General features: G+C 40.9%; 1 protein-coding gene across 3 annotated transcripts in view; it reads right to left on the minus strand.

The window, feature by feature from the left end:
- RBM47 (RNA binding motif protein 47) overlaps positions 1–22,083 on the minus strand; it is a 151,804-nt gene that overhangs the window by 33,475 nt on the left and 96,246 nt on the right. For all 3 annotated transcript variants that reach the window (XM_078068540.1, XM_078068539.1, XM_078068538.1), the window contains exon 3: positions 13,721–13,833. In XM_078068540.1, coding sequence (XP_077924666.1) covers positions 13,721–13,746 — 26 coding nt within the window. In that variant the 5' untranslated portion in view covers positions 13,747–13,833. The remainder of the gene's footprint in view (positions 1–13,720; positions 13,834–22,083) is intronic.

Consider the following 22,083-nt stretch of genomic DNA (forward strand, 5'->3'; position numbering starts at 1 on the left):
ACTGGGGTAGGGCTGGGGGGAGGAAAGAGGCTTTTATTTCCTGAGCTTCTGTAGAAATATTTATGATTTTAAACCTTAAAGCGATAGAACTCAATCTTTACACGTATGCATGAAATGAACATTGTCATATACAATGGGTGAAGAGAAATGGGAGGGCAAGTATAATTTGAGATGTTTCTGGAAGACAGTTTGACAATATTAAGAGCTTTACAATGTTCATTAAAAATAGTTCATTTTCATTAGCCCAATGATTCCACGGATAGAAATTTACCTCAAGAAAATAATCAGACACAAATAAAACTTATAGTCAAGTTATGTTCACTACGGTGATATTTATAATGTAATGAACATATTTATGTACATATTTATATGTGAATGCAACAAACATAATGTACAACAGTATAGAAATGACTAAATAAATTATGGCAGAGTTGTAGGCTAAAATATCTATCTCATGTTCTCAACTATGTTAAACTTGTTAAATAATATTTTAGAATATATGTGAAATATTTTAAAAAACAGAAATATTTTAAAAAACAGAAAAGTGGGGGGCGCCTGGGTGGCTCAGTCGGTTAAGCGTCTGCCTTCAGCTCAGGTCATGATCCCAGGGTCCTGGGATGGAGTCCCGCATCGGGCTCCCTGCTCAGCGGGGAGTCTGCTTCTCCCTCACCCTCTGCTCCTGCACGCTCTCTCTCTCTCTCTCTCTCTCTCAAATAAATAAATAAAATCTTAAAAAAAAAAAAAAAAACCAGAAAAGGAATAAATATACCATAATGTTAATTATGGTTATCTTTGGATTGTGAGATTATAATCAATTTCTTTTTCTTTTGTTAAAAGATTTTATTTATTTATCTGAAAGAGAGAGCACAAGCAGGGGGAGCAGGAGAGGGAGAAGCAGACTCCCTGCTGAGCAGGGAGCCCGATGCCGGGCTTAATCCCCAGGACCCTGAGATCATAACCTGAGCCGAAGGCAGACACTTAACTTACTGAGCCACCCAGACGCCCCTATAAGCAATTTCATACTTTCAATTTCCAGGTTTTCTTTAATGAATATGCTTTTATTAAAAAAAAAAAAAGTTAGCCCTCTCAGTCCCTGAATTCAGTAGATTAAGTCCAGAACCCAACCTAGAGGATAAGAAAATAAGGAACTTGGGGGTGGGGAGGCACAGGAAGGTAAGTTGTTGGGTAGATCAGTGTCACCCTAGCACCACCTCCCTGACATACGAGGATTTACTGTCTCTATCTTTTGGAGCTTATGAGGGCTGTAGCTGGGGCTGGGGCTGGGGAGGGCCGTCCATCCAAGGTTCAGCCTCCTTCTTTCATGCTCCCCGCATGGGTAGGATTGTCACCCACAATACTAATACCTTCTATCTGTAGAGAGTTATGTCCTTGGCAGAGTGCATTTACATGGGTTGTAATTCACTGGATTGCCAAGGTCTGGAGAGTCTGACATGACAGTTATTTTTACCTTATACGAAGGTGAGGAAACAGAAATTAGAGAATGCCATGAGAACTGTTCAAGAACATACAAGTGTCTCTTCTAGCTTGTGCAAAGGACCCTTCCTTGTGTCCAACACTTTCGAAAGACCACTCGAAGGAAATACCCTTGACTTCTTTTTGGGTGGTGTAAGAGGCAATTTATAAGCAATTCATAATATTCCTTGTCTTTTAACTCCAAAGATGCTCACACATACAGAAAGTGGTAGTAATTTTTCCTCTCCGGCCACAAAGATATAAATTGAACAAATAAATAAGGATTTCAATATTGTGGGTTTAAGATGACCCATCATGTCATATAAACCACCAAGACTGTCATATAAACATACACCAGATGCATATTGTCTAAGCAGCAGATATCTTGGTTGATAGGAATGGATATTTAAGGTTTTCTTTAAGCGAAGAAGAACAGAACACTGGGAGTGTACTCACCAAAGACCCACTAATTTGATTTGCCCGGTCCTTTATAGGATGTAGAACAAGAATATACAGGAAAATTCAGGCAGCTTGCTTGGGATTTTTCAGTTAAATTTTTGGCATGCCCTTTGAGCAAAATCCTGAGGGATTAAAAAAAAATGCTAGGAATGTTTTCGATTTCATTATCATTTTCGTAAGTGTGTTAAAAATTGGGGGCCATTATCTTCAAAAAACGGACTACTGTTACTCTATCATGTTCTCTACAAACGAAGAAATGCAACCATTTGTTCTTTCCCCTGTTCCTGAAGAAGCAGGGAACAGTAAGAAGAAACTTTCCAGCTTCTTCCATCTTTTGTATTTTTCCTTCTGCCTTCTTTAGAGCATCCATGATTTCAAGATGAACAACACAATGTCTAGGAAGAAACAGCCTATATTTTATGCTTATAGGCTCTTAAACAGAAGAGGTTGGTGCCCTTTACAGAGATGCCTCTTCCCATTTAGGGGCTTATGCTGCACACCACTAATGGATCATGACACTGTCTCCTGCTGAATCCAGACAGGGTCTCAAAACCCATTGAAACAAGAACTGTAGCCATCCATCACCAACTGATGAGAGCTGCTATGAAGGCAACTTCCTATTCTGCCCGAATATGTGTAGTTAAGACTCCTCTGAGAATATCCTTTACGCGGAGTCCTACAAAAAACAGGATCTGGGATCCTAGGATCATCTTTAAAGGCACGATACAGAAAACATTCAAATTAAAGAGAGTTAAGTTCAAGATGAGGGTATTTCAGATGAGACATTAAAATATATACTAAGCACAAAACTTTTACCTTTATTTCACATCTGGAAATATAAAGTTTGCTCCCCTGAAGAAAATTAAAGGAGTTGGAATACCAGTTTTCAAACTGGTTTTTAATTTTTTGTTTTGTATTGCTTGTTTTTGGGGGGGGCATTTTGTTTTTGTTTTTTGTTTTGTTTTGTTTTAAGATGTAGCACCCTTTCTTCCACCAAAAATTTACCCGGGTGCAAAAACAGAACTGATAAAGCAGGAAGCTGGTGGAAGTGCGGGCAAGGGAGGCATCCCCATCCATTCTGCTCCACTGTCCACTGGGGGCAAGTGGGGAGCCTATAGGACCTGTAGGACTACAGAGGGCACAGTTTGGAACCTGCCAATTAAATGGCCTCTAAAGTCAGTTCAGTTCCAAATTATTTTGCCTTGACTATATTGCATATTGCCAAGAGCGGCAAAAGCTTTCGATGAGATCCATAACCTTATGGGAATACAAGCAGTAAAACTAAGCCATGAGCTGGTTTTCATCCTTATTATCAATGATCTACGAAAGAAAGAAAAAGACAGAGAGAGAGAGAAGAGGAAGAAGAAAGAAGAGGAGGAAGAGGAGGAAGGGAGGGGAGGAGGAAGGAAGGGATGGAAGGAGGAAGGAAGGAAGGAAAAACAGCTACACCCTCAAATAAATCAGAGAGTAATAGCTATTAAACTAGTTCTTGAAGCATATAATCCTTACCCAAGTCTGTGAGGACAACTTCCTAAATGCTGTTATCCTGGATAATACCTAATGATCAACATCACAGTATTTGATAAATAAAAATAAATGTGCAAATTACAAGGTGTGTCCTGAAATTAATTCTGCCCAACAGAAAACAATTTAGATTCCTGCCCTGTTCATTTACTAGCGAAGTGAATCCAGACAAATTTTTCAACTTTTCTGAGCCTTGGTTTCCTTATCCATAAAGTGGAGATTTTATGGAGAACAGCGACTGTATGAGAGCAGAGGAAGGACTGCCTGGAGAATAAAGAATATAAAGTACTATTCCTGGCACACATGAGTTGTGCAGAATTTTGAGTTTTCTTTCTGTAACGGCAAAATTTCCCCCTTTAAAAAATAATATCGTGGTAAAGGACATGTAAACTCTATGAACTGAAAGCAAATTATTAACGTAGAAATGGAATTACGGGCTTTATATAGTCTTGTGCTGTATCTTAATGAACAAAAGCAGGATTACTGATGTGCCTCTCATGGGTATTCAAATAACAGAAAATTTGCCCCAAATAAAATACTTAGGCTCAGCTGTTCATTTCCAGAAAAAAAATCTGATTTTCCAGACTGACTCCAAACACAACCCATTTCACTGAAATTTTAATACTGTTTTGCAAAAATCTTCAAGCAAAACCCATATGCCACTTTTGTCCTGTGGCTTCACATTCCTCCGGACACAATCCTGGGTACCCCAGGGCACCCAGTTTGAAAAACCCGTCTCTAGTACAATTCCTGGGTTTTAGTGTGGAGGGGACTGTCTTACTGAGGGTCACATGATTCTGTATATTAGTAAGATTTGCAGGGCAGTTCCTAGAGAAAAGAAACGGTTCCAGGCATTAATGGGGTTGATTAATTCACTTCCATCTCCTCACCCACTCCTCATTCTATGGAAGAGCTATGGATACTGCTCACTGTGTCATGGAGTCTTTATGAAGACCTAATCAGAGGGCGCCTGGGTGGCTCAGTTGGTTAAGCGACTGCCTTTGGCTCAGGTCATGATCCTGGAGTCCCGGGATCGAGTCCCGCATCGGGCTCCCTGCTCAGCAGGGAGTCTGCTTCTCCCTCTGACCCTCGCCCCTCTCATGCTCTCTCTCTCTCATTCTCTCTCTCAAATAAATAAATAAAATCTTTAAAAAAAAAAAAAAAGACCTAATCAGGAAATCTTCCTAGATTACGGAAGAAGGAAAAGCTCTTCTGAGCAGAACGCTTGGTTTGTTTTAATTTTGGGGGGCATGTGAATCTTAGAGTTGCTTCTCCCTCTTCAATAAACGGCAGGTCTGGGGGCGAACGTTCACCGGATTTATGATGTGTGGTACCATCTGTTCGCCCACCACGATTTTTACCCTTTCTTCTTAATCTCGTCATACCATATGTAGTTCTGAAAGCTGTTCCAAATCCATTTCTGGAATGATAAATACATGAAATTCATGTATTTTTTTCCAAAAGGACACCCCAGTCTAATATCAAGTTCCATGTCATGTTCCGCTTCTCGACTCCATCATAAACCTAGGCTAAAAAGAACTTTCTCATCCTTTCTGAAGGCCAACTGCCCACACTCAGGGATGCTAATACATGGGCCTACAGCTACCAGGAGACCGCGGGGGCAAGAGTCAGGTAAGAGTTCAGCTAACAGAATCCTTACTGGGCCCCCAGCAACATTGGACCATGGGCATGCCACTTAATTTTCTGGGTCTCAGCATCCTCCCTGGTGTACAGAAGCTGATATTAACACCTCACGTGAGAGCTATTATAAGGATAAGACAAGATACTACATTTGAAAGCATCGTGTAAACTGCCATCCATCAGCTTCTACCTGGACAATTGCATTAGCCTCCCAACTGACTCTTGTTTTATCCACTCTTGCCCGCTGCAAACAATCTAGCTCTCATGGCAGGCCAAGTGATCTTTAAAAACCAAACCAAACCAAACCACAACCACAGCCACAATTTGAGCAGGTCTTGACAACCTCCTGCTTAACCTCCACGCTTTCTTACAATATGCCCTTAGAATAAAGTCAATATCCTTAACCTCACCCTGTGTCACTTTCCTCCTTACACATGCTGTTCCCAATGCTTCAAACCCTCGCCAGCCCCCTTGCCCAGCCAGCTTGTTCTCATCCTTAAATGTCACTCCTCAGAAGCCAAATCTGGATCCCCTGAAATATGTTCCAACACCACCATATACTCTCTCCTTGTACTCCTCATAACACTAAACTGAGCTATATGAGATTGCCATTTTGAAGGACAAAAACAGTACAATATTGGCTAATTTATATGGTTCAGCCTTACAGTTGTTACTGGTATAATAATGGTCTTCCCTAGTCAGCTGTAAACTGTAGCAGGGCAGAATCCACTACTATAATCCCAGGGCCCTACAACTAATCCTAGCGCCCAGTAGGTGCTTAACTGTTTAATTAGCGTGAGATGTTGGCACTACCTTTTTAATGCTAAGCACATCGTTTATATATTGTCACTGGTAGTAAAAACCATGCTTTTTTTCAAATGCTACTTCTACCTTCTATAGGAATAAAATGAAGAAATGGAATGAAAAAAATTATTTTTTTTTAAGATTGTCATGCCTGGCATTTTAGGAAAACACAGATTCTAGTAAATATAATATAACTCACCAGGGATAGAATTTAGCCCACTGGTGTGGTCTCATTTATGGATTTGTGTTTTTTCACTCAACTGTTTCTCACCAAAGGGCAGAATGAAAACAATTCTCAAAGGAAACCAGATGATTTGCATTTATTTCTTTTTACAGCTTTTGCCACGCAATAGCAAATCAGCTAGGGGGAAAAGGATAGCATCTACAAGAGTGCTAGACTTGAAACTGAGGAATTTTAAAATACACTTCCCTATGATATTCAAAAGGAATGCATCCTACCATGTTCCCAGATCACCTCATCCAACTATAGCATGACTTATGTCCCTTATGAAACGAACAGAGCAAAGACCAAGTCTAGACCAAGGTTGGCTGACGTACAGGGTAGGCTAGGCTTATTCACAAGTGATGTAACTTAATAAAATTAATAATGTTAGTAACAGCTAACATTCATTGAGTGCTTATAATGCATCAGGTACTGTGCTAAGCATTTTGTGTACATTGTCTTATTTAATCATTACTGCAACGCCATGAAGTGAATTCTCTGGTAATACTCATCCTGAGATTGCCCATTGGCTAAGGTCCCTCAGCTGTAAGTGATGAAGCTGGAATTCAAACCCAAGAGGCCCGAGACCAGAATCTGCACTCTTAATTAATTCTGCTCCATGGCAAAATCCGATTGCTTCCAACTGCATCCTAGACTGGAAGAGTAGAAAATTAAAATTTGTGCTATAAGGAAAATGACAAATCACTCTGTATTTATATTGCCGCTTCGGAGTCATTTATGAGTCAAACCTGTGAATGGCAAACCCATGATTTGTCAAAGATAACTGTCTAAGAATTTTTTCGAGTTCCAATATTCAGCTTTAAACAGTAAAAGATATTTTCAACCTGGGTTAGAAGTAAGGATAGAAGTGTAACTTTTTGGATGAAGAGCAGACAATGTCAGATACTCATAAATATCACAGGCTTAGAAAACCTGGTTATCCAACGTGCTCCCTAGATTCTTGAAAGGCTGTTATGCTTTTTGAAAACATAACACTTGGGGTTCCTGGCTGGCTCAGTCGGTTAAGCGTCTGCCTTTGGCTCAGGTCATGATCCCAGGGTCCTGGGATCGAGTCCCGCATCGGGCTCCCTGCTCAGCGTGGAGCCTGCTTCTCCCTCTGCCGCTCCCCCTGCTTGTGTTCCCTCTCTCGCTGTGTCTCTCTGTCAAATAAACAAATAAAATCTTAAAAAAAGAAAGAAAGCGTAACACTTTGGAAGGTTTTTGAGAAATCAGACTCCACGAAAGGAGTCAACAGCCTGCAATTTCACTTTCTACTGCTCAGTCAACAATCTCTAATCTGACTGTTCTCTCTTGCTAACATTTAAAAAAATTACTCTACCTCTTTTAGTAGCAAAGAAAATGAACACACTAACATTCACACCATCGAAGTCTGATTTTTTAAATAAACACAAATCACTAATTCTTGACATAAGATTCAGAGGTGGTGGTTACTGCAATGTCACTCCCCACTCCCCTCCGGCTTTGTGCATGGACATTTGACCTTTTTTATAATGTGCACCTTGTACCAGTGAAATCTGAGGCACCAGCTAGTTACTCATTAAACTTGGGTGCCAAGGGCTGACTTGTACAAATGATGCTGTTAACTGCCCAGTCCAGCCTGTGTGCAGAAGTAGAAAAAAGCAATCATCATCGCTGTGAAATTCTGTCCTATCGGCAGGATTGAACTACAAATTGCAGCAATTCGTGCCTGACCTCTGATCTGTGAAGTTAGGCTAAACCTTTGAACCTCTGCTTGGAAGCGAGAAGCAGCGCTGACTTGTACTGCGGTGGTTAGCAAGTCTTCTCCGCCGTGCACAGTTAGCTCTGCGACTGCTGGCGGACCTACATCCACCTCCCCTCATTAGTCTGCTTCTCATAAGATGGCATTTTAATAAATCTAATAAACGTGCTAAGTTTCAGGATGCAAATTTATAAATAAATACGTAAAAACGAAAAGAAAGGGGGAATCTGAGATAACTTGAATTACTGGGCATTTGTACCTAGTGGTATGTACACTAAAAAAAAAAAAAAAATTCTCCTTACAAGTTGGACATAAAGAGTTTTAATACTTAAAAAACTTTTACAGGGGCGCCTGAGTGGCTCAGTCGGTTAAGCGGCTGCCTTCAGCTCGGGTCATGATCCCAGGGTCCTGGGATCGAGCCCCGCATCGGGCTCCCTGCTCGGCGGAGAGCCTGCTTTTCCTTCTCCCTCTGTCTGCCGCTCTGCCTACTTGTGCTCTCTCTCTATCTCTGTTAAATAAATAAATAAAAAATCTTTAAAAAAAAAAAAAAAAAAACTTTTACCAAACGGTGCCATCTCTCATATGTTAAAATTTTAAACAGATATATTATCTAATTTCTAGGTTCTATGATAAAATACAAACCCCTATTAAGCCATCTCTGGGGAAACGCAACGGTGGGAAATCAGTTAGACCTTTCCCTGAACCCAAACTTAGCTTCTGACACTAAGCATTAAATGAAGAGGAATGAATAAGTATTATCATATACATTTCTTATGTATACATTCTGTCATAACACTGAGTCATCATATTTTATTCATAATGAGGAAGGTTTTCTTTTGAGAATTAGCTTCAAATACTATGCAAGTGGTTCTGTTTCTAGGTAGAAAGGAGCGAATATTGTATTTCTCTGGTTTCTTCGAGTTACTATTAGAACAAATAGCGCATAAAACATAACTAAACTGTTCTTTATAATGAAAGTGAAACTTACTTGTAGTCTTTAAAGCATACAACCTACACTTAACTAATTCTACTTCATAAACTTTACTACTGGTTTGAAAAAATGGTGCTACAAGTCTTCTTATACAAGACCTTTTTTCAGAGAGGAAATGTCATTATTGCTAAATATATGTAGCAATTATCACAATGCTAGTTCTGCTTATTTTTCTTATCTTTCATTATCACATTTCTTAAAAATCACAAAATTCTTCTCTAAAGACTGACTGAAATGACTTTGGAAAACAAAGGTGGACATTACTGATAAGTTCCTGCTTCTTATCCCATGGTTAAAATAGCAGCGATCTGTGAAAAAATGACCTTACTCTGTGAAGGCCTAGCTTTCTCAAGTATGCAAAGTGAAGAGCTTCTGGAAGAACTGATTTTAAAACAAAAACAAAAAAAAACGTTCGTAACTTCAGAATTTTGGTTTTGTTGCTGGTAAGGCAAACTGCAGTATTTTAAACTATTACCAAGCTCTAATTTTCCTTTTTTGCCTTCAATTAAAAAAGGGATCATTTGCTTAGCCAACCTGATCTAAATCACTCTAACCACACAACCATCTCGTCCTCTCTTGCAATTAAAACAAATAAGGGTGTCCCCTACCTTTCCAGTCTTGAAATCTGGATGCGGCAGGCTAATAGTAACAAAAGCTTTGCTTAAGCAACCTTCCTTCCTGATCTAGGGAACTGCGTAACTCTGTTTTACATGGCACACGTCTCCTCATTGGTCAATGGGCTTTGGCCATTTAAATGCCTTGGGAGTCATTTGCTAAGGGCACATGGAATGAGCTTTGAGTGGGTGTTGCAGAACCAAGGGAGGTGTTAAAATTGCCAGATACAGAATGCTCAACAGCAGCCTGAAAACTGAATGAAAACCTACTGTAACAAATAGATTCGGGGAAGGCCCGAGAAGACAAAAGCTCCAGCATTTCATAGAGAAAGACATTTAACTGAAATCTTCTATTCAAACGCCACTACTGACTAAAAGTAAACAAACGATCTTTTAAATCCACCTTCCTAGAATAAGACAGGTACCCATTATCTTGTACTGCTCGACGCAGACAAGACAAACAGTAATTGCTACCCCATCCAGGTTGTTGCGGGAATTAAATGAGTGAATACACGGTAAGTGCTTGGATACAAGCAAAAATTACACAGGAATTAAACCCTCATTTGACTTGACTTGACTTCCAATGTGGAGCTGGAAAGGGATTTTCTGGTAAGAAGCGGAGAGAGAGAGAAGGGCCATAGACAAAGACGGGAGTGGTAAAACATGATTCATGGTAATGAAGACAGTTCGTACATAACAACGGGATCAGGAGGACCTGAAGCACCCAAGCAGAGTAAATATACTCCTTTTCAAGCAGTTAAGAGATGGAACCTCATCGAAAGTCCCTCTGGAGGTTGGGCTTATCAGTTCCGGCCGTTGGGAGATTAGGGGGAACAGGGAACAGAAAGAGGACTGGGGGAGGGGGGAGGCGTCCTGAAAGTGAGGTGACATCTGGGACCCAAAGTCTCCTGAACAAGGATTAAAATAAGCTCCACAGCATATAAAGAGAGAAACAAATCTGTGATTTCAAAATTGTGGTCTCCAGTTTTCCCTTAGTGGTTATTCTGTAATTGTTAATCTTACTAAATTCCAGAACACCTTAGTGATTTGAAGTAAAAATTCCAGAGTGACAAGAAAGTTCCAGGTAACTGGCCATTTATCTACCTTTAAAATAGAAACAGTGTTATTACTCCTAAATAAAATAACCTAAAACTATCAATAGAGACTAGAAAACACCCACAGGTTAGTAAAGGGCCCAAATCCAGAACAAGTCTAAGATTATCATCATGTTAAGTATTATATAAAACTAAATTGATAGGTTCCGAATGGAGAAAAATTGAAGCAATCTCTGTACAACAAGAAGACAGTGTTTCCAGAAAACTGATTTTAGACCAAATTCTTCTTGACTACAAATGGGACCCAGGAAACCTGCCTTTTATATGAGCAACTGAGTATTTTATACAAGAATTTTTACAAATTCTGGGTTTGTGGCATGCTTTAAGCATTAGAAAGAGAGTATTTCTGGTGTATGAGTGGGTGCGTGCGTGCCCCTGTGTTGGCACGCACTGTTATACCGAACATTATCAAGAAGGCAAAGACTCAGGAAACAAACCATCTCAAGAAGATACATTTTAAAAGTTAAGGCAGTAAGGACAGGGCAGCTTTTCACTGAATACCCGAAAGTAAGAATCACAATTACAGCCTGCCCTAAACAACAACAACAAAAAAATTAAGCAGTATTTTCCTGCTTTTGCTTTGAACAAAGTTAATTTTTAAAAATACAGGCAAACACGCACACGGATATTTACGGTCTTTGTAAAAACAATGCACACTAGTTATAACACAGTCAAACAATATAGAAAAGTACACAGAGGGGCGCCTGGGTGGCTCAGTCGTTAAGCGTCTGCCTTCGGCTCAGGTCATGATCCCAAGGTCCTGGGATCAAGCCCCGCATCGGGCTCCCTGCTCTGCGGGAAGCCTGCTTCTCCCTCTCCCACTCCCCCTGCTTGTGTTCCCTCTCTTGCTGTGTCTCTCTCTGTCAAATAAATAAATAAAATCTTTAAAAAAAAAAAAAAAAGAAAAGTACACAGAAAAAGGGAAAGCCTGCCTTCTCCCACTGCCACTGGCATGGACTGCTACTCCGGAGCCCACGATGGAGGCAAACGTCTAAAACTGTAAGTCAAGCCATGATGGTAGACATGTTGTGCAACCTTCGCTGTGATAACTGCTGATACGTCAGGCTTGCAACAAGCTCAAGTCATCCCGGGAGGAGGGACCTCTGTCTCAACAAAACGCCTCGGTTTTCAGAGTGGAGTGAGATCAAGCAGATCTGAGGCCCGAGACTGCAGGGAAGAGGGAAAAAAAGGACACAAGCAAACTAGAAGCTTGAGACAAAGACCAGCTCTAAGGTAATTCGGAAAAAGGAACAAGAAACAAGGTCTCAGGTCTGGGAGAGCAAGAAGTGGAGCTCAGGTGAAGACATGGTATGAAGCCAGGAAACTATTCTGTGGGGCTATTTTAAATATAGGTAATACCTATTAAGGTCATTTTTACATGCTACTAGAGAGCATTATCTTTTATTTTAATTTATCTAACGACTAAGATGGGGCACCTGGGTGGCTAAGTCGGTTAAGCGTCTGCCTTCGGCTCAGGTCATGATCTCAGGGTCCTGGGATCGAGTCCCGCGTTGGGCTCCCTGCTCGGTGGGAAGTCTGCTTCTCCCTCTGCCTGCCGCCCCCCCTTGCTCGTGCTCGCTCTCTCTGACAAGTAAGTCAATAAAATCTTTAATAAAAAAAAATTTTTTTTAAATAAAGGCTAAGATATAGCCAATATAGAGATCAAGTGAATGTGTATGTGCTTTGTATAACATGGTAGTAGATAGTTTTCCAGAAGATTTTACACTACTTAGAATTACCCTAATTAGAATTTCAAAATCTTTGCTGTATTAACGCATAATTAAGGCAGTCAAAGAAGACATTGTTCACATACACACGCACAGAGTGAAGTACTAGCTTCCACGTGAAAAGGTATGAACCAGCGCACGGAAGCCACGTCACCACCTCAGCGGTGTTGGCCGTGAAGCTGACGAACCGGCAGTGGACGAGCGAGCTCAGAGAGGTAAGGGCACGCATGGATATACACGAGAGTCCTTCTAAAGAATGCATGTGACACACAGAACTTCTCTAAGAATGGCAATATGATAGCAAGGATTCATTCCTTCAAGTCAGTTTTTAGTTTCACACGCGCACAACACATACCAGGGCTTGGCCTCGGTGACGCATTGCTGAGATCCCTACCGCCACCGTGGACCAAAGAGTCTTCCTCTGCTTTTCTAGACCAGTATCCATAAGCCTGTATGATCAAAAGCACCATAGAATTCCCTTCTGGTTAACTGGGCAAATAGCCTGTTGTGGTATCAACAGGAAGAATTAAATAATGGACATCGCCGTACTGGAGTCCATTATCGTCGGTAGACATTAGGAAAGGGCTTTAAATGTACGGTATCCTCTCAGTACAACTGCGCTAAAGAGTAAAATGATAATAGTAACTAACACATCTATTTCATTCACTCAATCTTTATCGAGTACCTTCTACGTGTCAGGCACTGTTGTAGGTTACTAAGGCTTTAGCGGTGAACAAAACAAGACAAAAATCCTTGCCCTCATGAGCCCTCGAGTCCTATGAGGGAAAAGACATTTAATGAGTAAATCAGTAAAATATACCATATGCTAGATTATGAAAGAGCTAAGGAGGAAAACCAGGAGGGAAGGAGCACAGGAGTGTGGGGCAGGGGGGCAGTGTCCCTCCTGGTCTCAGACTTACAAATATATTTACTATTTATTACTTATTATAAAATTTAAGCAGGTGAATCCATTCTATTTCTAGTGGGATACACTTTTAATCTAAGCATATAGCTAAACTCATTTACATCCTATGTCAAGTACTTCCCGTTTCCATAGTAGGAGCTCTTTAATGTGGGCACAGGCAAGACAGCATACATCTTAAATGCAGTGGTTAGGTGCCAGGTACACGGTGCTGTGGGAAGAACTCCAAGAGGGAACGTAATGTTTCTGCATGATTGTTTTGAAGTAAAACTAATTTTGCACTACTTTCTCAGCTTAGCACGAACTCCCAAGGATTTAAATAAACCAGGCTGGGCTGCTCAGAGATCTCCACACACCCTCACTCTGGCTCATTCCCACCCCCCGCTTGTGGATGTGCTTGACTGAGCCCCTGTCCCTTAGAAATGTTCCCCATGACGGGGACACCACTCAGAGAGAGGAAGAAGACAGAAGATCGGGACTACTCACTTTTCTTGACTCTCGGGTTCCAGCATCCACTAGTGATTGAGTTCCCCCGGGAGCCTTGTCACATCACACGTTACTGTGCCGACCATACAGCCTCTCTGTGACTTCTCAGGCAGCTCGAATGAGAGAATGAGCCAATAAAGTAAGTCAAATAACCCCACCCCATATCCAACCAACTCCTTCCCTCTGAAGCTTTACTCAAGCAAGTTTCTTTTGTTACTTTCAAATTTAAATGTGTCCCAAAAGCACAGCCCCTCTCGTGCTCTCTACTTTCCTGAGTGGGCAGGCAGTGAAGAGCCCAGAGGCTTCAAGCACCTGTATTTATTACAGGCAAGAGGACATCCGGGGAGGCAGCCAACGAAGAGCTACAACAAGATGGAATCATCACCCTTCTCCTGTCTAATTTTCGCTGAAATTCATCACCTCCTTCTGTAATAATGGTAGCTACCTCCTCTCTATAGCCCTTGTCATACACCAGGAACTGTTCTAAGTGTTTCACATACATTAACACATATAGGCCTCATAAATATATTCTGAGCTTAGAGACTAGTATTATCCCCATTGTACAGGTGAGCAAACTAAGGCACAAGAAATAAAGTAACTTGCCCAAGACAAACAAGTTGGCAACAGTGGAGTGAGGATGTGAACCCGGGCATTCTGGCTTGTAGAGATCGCACTTTTTTCCACCTCTGGATAAGTAGATAGTAGTCCTCCCTCCCTCCCTCTCTTTTTTCCTTCTTCCTAATCACCTGCCTCTCTATCGACCCACACACCCTTCCCCGTGCTGCTCTGACCCTGCCAGTGACAGGCATTTCTGTACTGGCAGGAAACGCTTTGGAACTTTGGAGACAGTATTTGAAGCCAGGGGGAGAAACCTTTAATACTTGGTGAGCGAAACTGTAACTTACAAAAGCCACAGAATCTCATTTAAATCTAAAGACAATTGTCTTTGCATTTGCTCCCTAAACTCTTCCTCTGGCCTAGGCAGCATCCTTCACTAATCCATAGAAACCTGTTAGATTTTACAGTGGTCCCTTCTTGGCCCCCTGACATACCAAGCTGTGGCATCTCATAAGCTAAGAAATTTCCTATATACCCTGTGGTCATGTTCACAGACTTTTTCTTTTTAAAAGAGGAAGTTCAGAATAAATATTGAATGCGGGTGAAAAGGAGATACCTATTACAAAGTCATAAATAATGTGTAAAATCCAAGCCCTGTGTTTACCTTTTGCTAGAGAAAAGCCAGCTCTATTAAGTCATGATGTAAAAAGTAGATTTCCTCCCGTTTAGAATGTGCAGTCAGGTTAACAAGCACTCAGGAAGCGTGTGGTTTTGCCAAGTATTATGTGAGTTTTGCTCTTTAATAATTACTGGAGTTTTAATAATTTCCTCCAAATTACCGCAGAAATCCCCTACCATTCTGGATTTAGCGAGTACTACGCTCTTCCATTTCAACAGGTATTTCCTGAGCACTTTCAATAAAACTCCAAGATGTACTCAAGAACAGGGGCGGGGGGGGAGGACTGCAGTCAAGGACCCGGACCCTGATGTGGTCTCTATTAACTAGAGACCAAACAGAGACCAAACCATCTTTTGTATATCACATGTATATGTATGTTAGGGGGAGGGGGCATGGATAAATGCGATGAGGGAGAAGAAAGCAGGGTTAGGAAGAACGACGAGCGGCTGTTGTTGCTTAGGGTGGTCAGGGAAGTCCTTCCTCTCTTGGGCAGAGACCAGATGGAGTAAGGAACAAACAGTGTGAAGAGAGAAAGCATTCCAGAAGAAGGAAGGAAGGGCTACAGAAAGGTAACAGGCTTGGGGTATCTGAAGAAGAGGAAGAAAGGGGCAACGTGGCTGACAAAATAGGGTGAGCGAAGCAGGCCAGGGTCACGTGAGGGCCTTATAAAGGCAAGGACTCTGGGTACTATGGACCGAATGGAGGATTCTAAGCAGACAAGCAACATGATCTCATTTTTCTTTCCTTAAGATCACTCTGGTGTGGAGGAGAGATCACAGGTGAGCCAAGGAGGAAGCAGAGGGACAAGCTGGTGACTATTCTGGTCCTCCAGGGATGGGATGATGGTGGTTTACACCAGAGTGGTAACCCTGCAGTGGTACGAAGAGAAGCGGACCTTGAGTCACAGCCTAAAGGCAGAGCACACAGAACTGGCTAATGGATGACCTGGCCCATGGCAGGGTCCAGGACGACGAACCTTTTTCAGCCTGAGCAATCAAGAAAAGGGTGGTGCCATACTACCATCTCTGTAACATGGGGCAAAACCTTTTTTATGGCATGGCCTTCAGTCATAAGCAATAAAAACACAAATATATAGTGAGTGCTGTTAATCATCAGGCAGCATATTGGAACATTATTTTTAAAAATCCAGGTTTTAGCCAACCAACGCCCTCAGTCCTTAACTTCACTGCTAACTATATTGGGCATGAACTCTGCAGTCCTCTCTGTTTCTAGTTTGCTCTGGCACTTTTATGGTCCTTTAATTCAAAAGAATGTAGGCACTATGGAAAACGGACCTCAGGGCCAAGAAACAAAAAAATACACAAAACGGTCTCAGGGACCTCCATTATTAAAGCAATAAACCACACATTTAAGAAACACACTGGGTAGGTGGGTGGAGAAAGGGGGTATACAAAAGGTCCATACTCTGGAAACCCTGCCAAACTTCAGGGAAACAAAGACGCACGTAAACAAGCACCAGCCTAGAAAACTCCCGGGAAGCTCCCAAGGCCTCATGGAAGGTGGAGTTGGGGGGACTAATGAGTGGGTGCCCCCTCATTCTCCACTTCCAAGGCCTCTTTCCCCTGTGCCCACCATCTGCCCACCACCTGGCTCCCCCGACTTAGTGTTCTGCTCTCTGACTATTCCATACTCTTGGGCTTCATGACCCTGTTCTTCCGTAGCTCCACTCATGACTATCATCTGCTTTTGTAGGTTTTCCATGACTGACTTCTCTTCCCTCTGTCTGCCAACGCTGACTGTGTCCTACCATCTTCTTCCCTCGTCCTTCTACATCCCCTCCTCACAAACACATCACTTGGCCCTCACTTTCCATCTTCCATTTGAAAAGAAAATGCTACAATCTATTCAGATGTCCTGTTTGGCTAACAATATCAAGCATGCCAATTAACTTATATATCATATATGGAAGATACGTTATTTTTTTAATCTCTCACTTCTATAAACTAAAATGACTTCAAACCCAACAAAATGTTCAACCTCACTGGTAAGCAAATAAATGTAAATTAAAGAAAAATACATAAACAGCATCACTTTTAACCAATAAAATCAGCAGATATTTTTAGTAAATAGTGCTAACATGTCACTCTTTAGTAAAACAAGTATCAACTGATCAAAACTTTTCTTTAAAAATAATAGTTTATAATCTACATGAAAAGTCTTGAAAATGTTCATTCTCTTCACTTGACAATGTTATTAAGAATTTATCCTAAAGAAATAAAAAATGAAGTTTACACACAAAGATGTTTATCTCAGAATTCTTTGTAATAAATTTAGAAACTACCCAATGTTTGACCTTGAGGAAGTGATTAAAAAAAATTATTATATTAATTGTGCAGTCACTAAAAAACATATTTATGAAGAATTTTACCATCACGAGTAAAGGTTTATGACATGTGAAATTAAGTAAATAGTATGGATAACTATGTACAGCATGCTCTCGGCTGAAACTAGGGAAAGGAAAGCCAGACACATATAACAAAATATTGACAGTGGTTTGTCTCTGGCTTGTAAGAGTATTGAATACGATGATTTTAAATTTTCTTTTTATGTACTTCTGTATTTTAACATTATACACACATACATTTATGTTATATATCTTTGACATATATAATTTTGATCATCAGAAAAATTTAAATGATTTGATCAAACAAATCTCTTTGTTCTAGCCCATTCTCTCCTTTTCAGCCCACCATTAAGTTCTGCCAATTTTTTTTTCCTTTCCTTTCTCACTGATTTTGCTCAGCACTAACCATGCACGACCTCCCACCGCCACCCCTTTGTTTCCCTCTCTGATAATCACTTTCCCTGCTAACCGTCCTGAGAGCAGAAATAAGAACTGTCTACCTTAAGTATGACTGGGATCAAGTTACCCCTATGAAGGGAATTTGATGTGATCCTTGGTCATCCATAACACTCCAAGCTTTTGATCATGAACTGCAAATCTTTGGTTAACTTCTGACTACAACCCACTGCATAATTTCCCTTTGTTCCTCTCAACCTCCACAGACACACACCCACACGCAAAATCCCTGAGACTACTTTTCTACCTTCTCTAGTATATCCTTGTTTTCTTTCCTAACTCTTCTCTAGAATCGTCTAGAAAGGCTTCTTATCCAGGTACCTACTGTTTTCCAAAGAATTTATTGCCACATTGTTTCAGCGTCCCTTTTTTATACATACACAGTTAGCAATTGTATGTTTGTCATTTGCAATCAGACTTGCAAAATGGAAAGAAATTCCTGTTTTATCACAACATTGCCTAGATAGCAAATGCTCCTAGTGTACATAAACTATAATTCCACTTTTGAAAATTAAAAACTTATACACAAAATTAAGATCATCTCTTATAAAAAATGAGATACACCAGGAGTCAGATTTTTTGTTTGCTTACATAGTTGTCTTCTGCTCGCATGATCAGATGGTAGTTCCTTATAAAGTATATCTAAGGCATTTGCTTTCAATCTCTATCCCCTGCCCAGTGCAGACACGCAGAAATTCGCAAACTTGAGTGCTCAATAATCATTCTTCACAAGAATTCCAAACTATTGGTAAAATACTTTTGACTGACAACATGGAAAACTTTGTTTATTAAAGGATCGTTGTGAAACACAGCCCTCACAGCTCAATCTCTTTAGCTGTCTGGTGAAGAACTATGGAAACAGGAAGAAGGAAAGTCGCCTGAACAGTTGTCGTCTCCGAATCTAAAAACGTGCACATGGCTGCCTCCTCAGTCCTCCCGTATTTGCTTCAGGCTTCCGATGCGAAATCCATCTGAGTCCCTGACGCCTTAGTGCTTTGACAAACACCTCATTTCTCCAAGCTGTTTTACAAACAAGGAAACCAAAGAAATGGCCACGGAGCAGCTTAACACAGCATGTTTTCAGACATGCCAAGGCTGAAATGACCCGTTCCTGAGTTCCAAGTGAAGCCACGGTAAGAACTGTGTGAGAATCACTTTCATCTGAAGTGTTAATAAAAATGACAGTGTCAGTCATGACTCCTGGGCACTCAAATGGACGAATTTTTTAATTGAGAAAACACATTACTGTGGAAACCTACTATTGCGAAGAGGAAGTAGACACATCCCTCAAACATACAAACACATGATTTATAGTCACAGCTTATTACATTTATTATGAATGGCTGTCAACTAATGCATTTATTGGAAGTAAAACTATAAAAGGATAATAATGATTTTTTTTTTAAAGATTTATTTATTTATTTGAGAGAGCGAGAATGAGAGAGAGAGAGAGTACATGAGAGGAGGGAGGGTTAGAGGGAGAAGCAGGCTCCTCGCCGAGCAGGGAGCCCGATGCGGGACTCGATCCAGGGACTCCAGGATCATGACCTGAGCCGAAGGCAGCCGCTTAACCAACTGAGCCACCCAGGCGCCCCAAGAACTGAGATGTTCCTTATGGTCTCTACCATCTGATGATGTTAGAGATTTCACCTCTATATCATCTATTTCCTTCCTATCCAAATTCAAGTGTCTGAATTTTATATATAATAAATATACTCACACACACACACACACACACACACACACACACACACACACAAACACCTTTACACCTGCCTCAGTGTGTGCATCTTACCTTGATATCTTGGCACTCTGAAAATTATTTAATGTGCTAGTGGTCTCTGTTGGCCTAAAAGTTTTGGAAAATAGTAGACAGCCAATAAAATTTACCGATTGATAATTTAGAGCTACAAAATGCATTTAACCCGACAACTCTCAACACTATATTCTCAGCAGATCATTGAAGCTTCTCTTGTATATTTAAGTGTTTAAGAAGCCCAAACCTGGAGGGGCGCCTGGGTGGCTCAGTCTGTTAAGTATCCGACTCTTGATTTCAGCTCAGGTCATGATCTCAGGGTCGTGCGACTGAGCCCCTCGTGGGGCTCTGTGCTGAGCATGGAGCCTGCCTGGGATTCTCTCTCTCCTTCTTCCTCTGCCCCTCCTCCCCGCAACCCCCCCCCCCCCGGCTCATGCTCACTTGCTCTCTCTCTAAATAAAGTGTTGTAGTTATTTAAAAAAAAAAAAAAAAAAGCCGAACCCTAGAGAGGTATTTGTGCTACTGATTCCAGGCCACTCTAATTGTCTAATTGAGAACCCATAGTCAGCCAGTCTCCTGAGCACCCCGTGTACCCCATCTTTCAGGTCCTTGTATAATTCTTTGTAAGCATAGCTACACAAAGAACAAGCTACACAAGCTCCATGTATTTATACTACATTCAGTCTTCCAAAAGAATTATCTACTTTAATCTGTACTTGGATAAAATTTATCTTCTTGAGATCTGTGTGTGTGTGTGTGCGTGTGTGCGTGTATATATATATATATATATATATATATATACAGTTTAGAAAGCTGATTATCAATTTGTAGGCTCATGAGTTATTTTTTCCACTTTTTCTCAATGTATAGCCTAGTATTTTCTAATTTTTCTGCACCTACAGGGACAGAGAAAAGGGGAATCCACATCCTTTCTACTACTTAGTGATGCTCTTGATAAAAAGGTTTAATGGAAAAAGAGAGAAAGAGAGAGAAAGAAAGGGAGAGAGAGGGAGGGAGGGAGAATATTGAGTAACTGAATACTGATTGTACTGATTCTACTTATTAGATCTTGGGAAAAATCCCTTTAGAACATTTTATTTCTTCTTCCTATGGGTAAAATGGAAATAATTATTTCTCCATAACAATCTCAGAGATGTTGAGGGGAAAAATAAATAGTATGAATGAAAATGTTCTGCATTTTCAGGAAAAGAATATATATTATTAAAATAATACTTGCCTATTGTTTTAATATTAAATATTAACACATATTCAAATGATTAACAACCTAAAACTATTATCTAGCTATAGTTAATAAAATATTTGTGTTAAAATATTACTTTTCTTGGGGCGCCTGGGTGGCTCAGTCGTTAAGCGTCTGCCTTCGGCCCAGGGTCCTAGGGTCGAGCCCCACATCAGGCTCCCTGCTTGGTGGGAAGCCTGCTTCTCCCTCTCCCACTCCCCCTGCTTGTGTTCCTTCTCTCGCTGTGTCTCTCTGTCAAATAAATAAAATCTTTAAAAAAAATTAAAAAAAATAAAATAAAATATTACTTTTCTTGAAGGTTTTAGGATAATCTTAGCTAATACTATTCATAAATAACTAGAGGTTGGTTATATTTTCATTTTCCAGGATGCTAACTGAAAGTTTCGTAGTGAGGACTGATCCATACCTTTTTCTTCTAGTAAAATTAACGGCCATTCTTTGGCTGAAGAATTAGACTAACAATGTACGTATTTTTTTTTTTTAATCCCTGAAAAATGCTTTTGAGACACATAAACAGGGGGTGCCTGGGTGGCTCAGTCGGTTAAGCATCTGACTCTTGATTTCTGCTCAGGTCATGATCCCGGGGTGCTGGGATCGGGAGCCCCGCATCGGGCTCCATGTTCTGTGGGCAGCCTGCTTCTCCCTCTCCCACTCCCCCTGCTTGTGTTCCCTCTCTCTCTGTGTCTCTCTCTGTCAAATAAATAAATAAAATCTTTAAAAAAAAAAAAAAAAGGTGGGGGGCGACTGGATGGCTCAGTCGGTTAAGCGTCTGCCTTCGGCTCAGGTCACAGCCCCAGGGTCCTGGGATCAAGCCCTGCATCAGCTCCTTGCCCAGCGGGGAGCCTGCTTCTCCCTCTGCCTGCCACTCCCCCTGCTTGTGCGTGCTCTCTCTCTCTCTCTCTCTGACAAATATATAAATAAAATTGTCAGTCACAGTACATGCCTTGACGCTGCAATGAGAACATACTACCCCCATGGAGCCTCAGATGACAGGACTTAATATTAAGCTCCTCTGGGGAGCTTAGAGAAGGGCACGTCTATCCCCACCTCAAGAGGAGAACTTAAGGTACCAGCAAACTTGAATTAGAATTTTTTTAGTGATACCATTTTCGTAACTTATGGTACTCCCATCCTGAGCTTGTTTCCAGTTTGTTCAGGAAAATACATTTCCTGCCTTTGTTCTTATATCATCATTATGATATGCGTGGATGCTCAAATAAGTCAAGTCTGCAATGTTTCTGAGAAGCAAAAATCTCTTGTTTGGAAGTAACATCCCGAGCTGCCATGC

Source organism: Halichoerus grypus, chromosome 3, assembly GCF_964656455.1.
Source record: "Halichoerus grypus chromosome 3, mHalGry1.hap1.1, whole genome shotgun sequence".
Lineage (NCBI taxonomy): Eukaryota > Metazoa > Chordata > Mammalia > Carnivora > Phocidae > Halichoerus > Halichoerus grypus.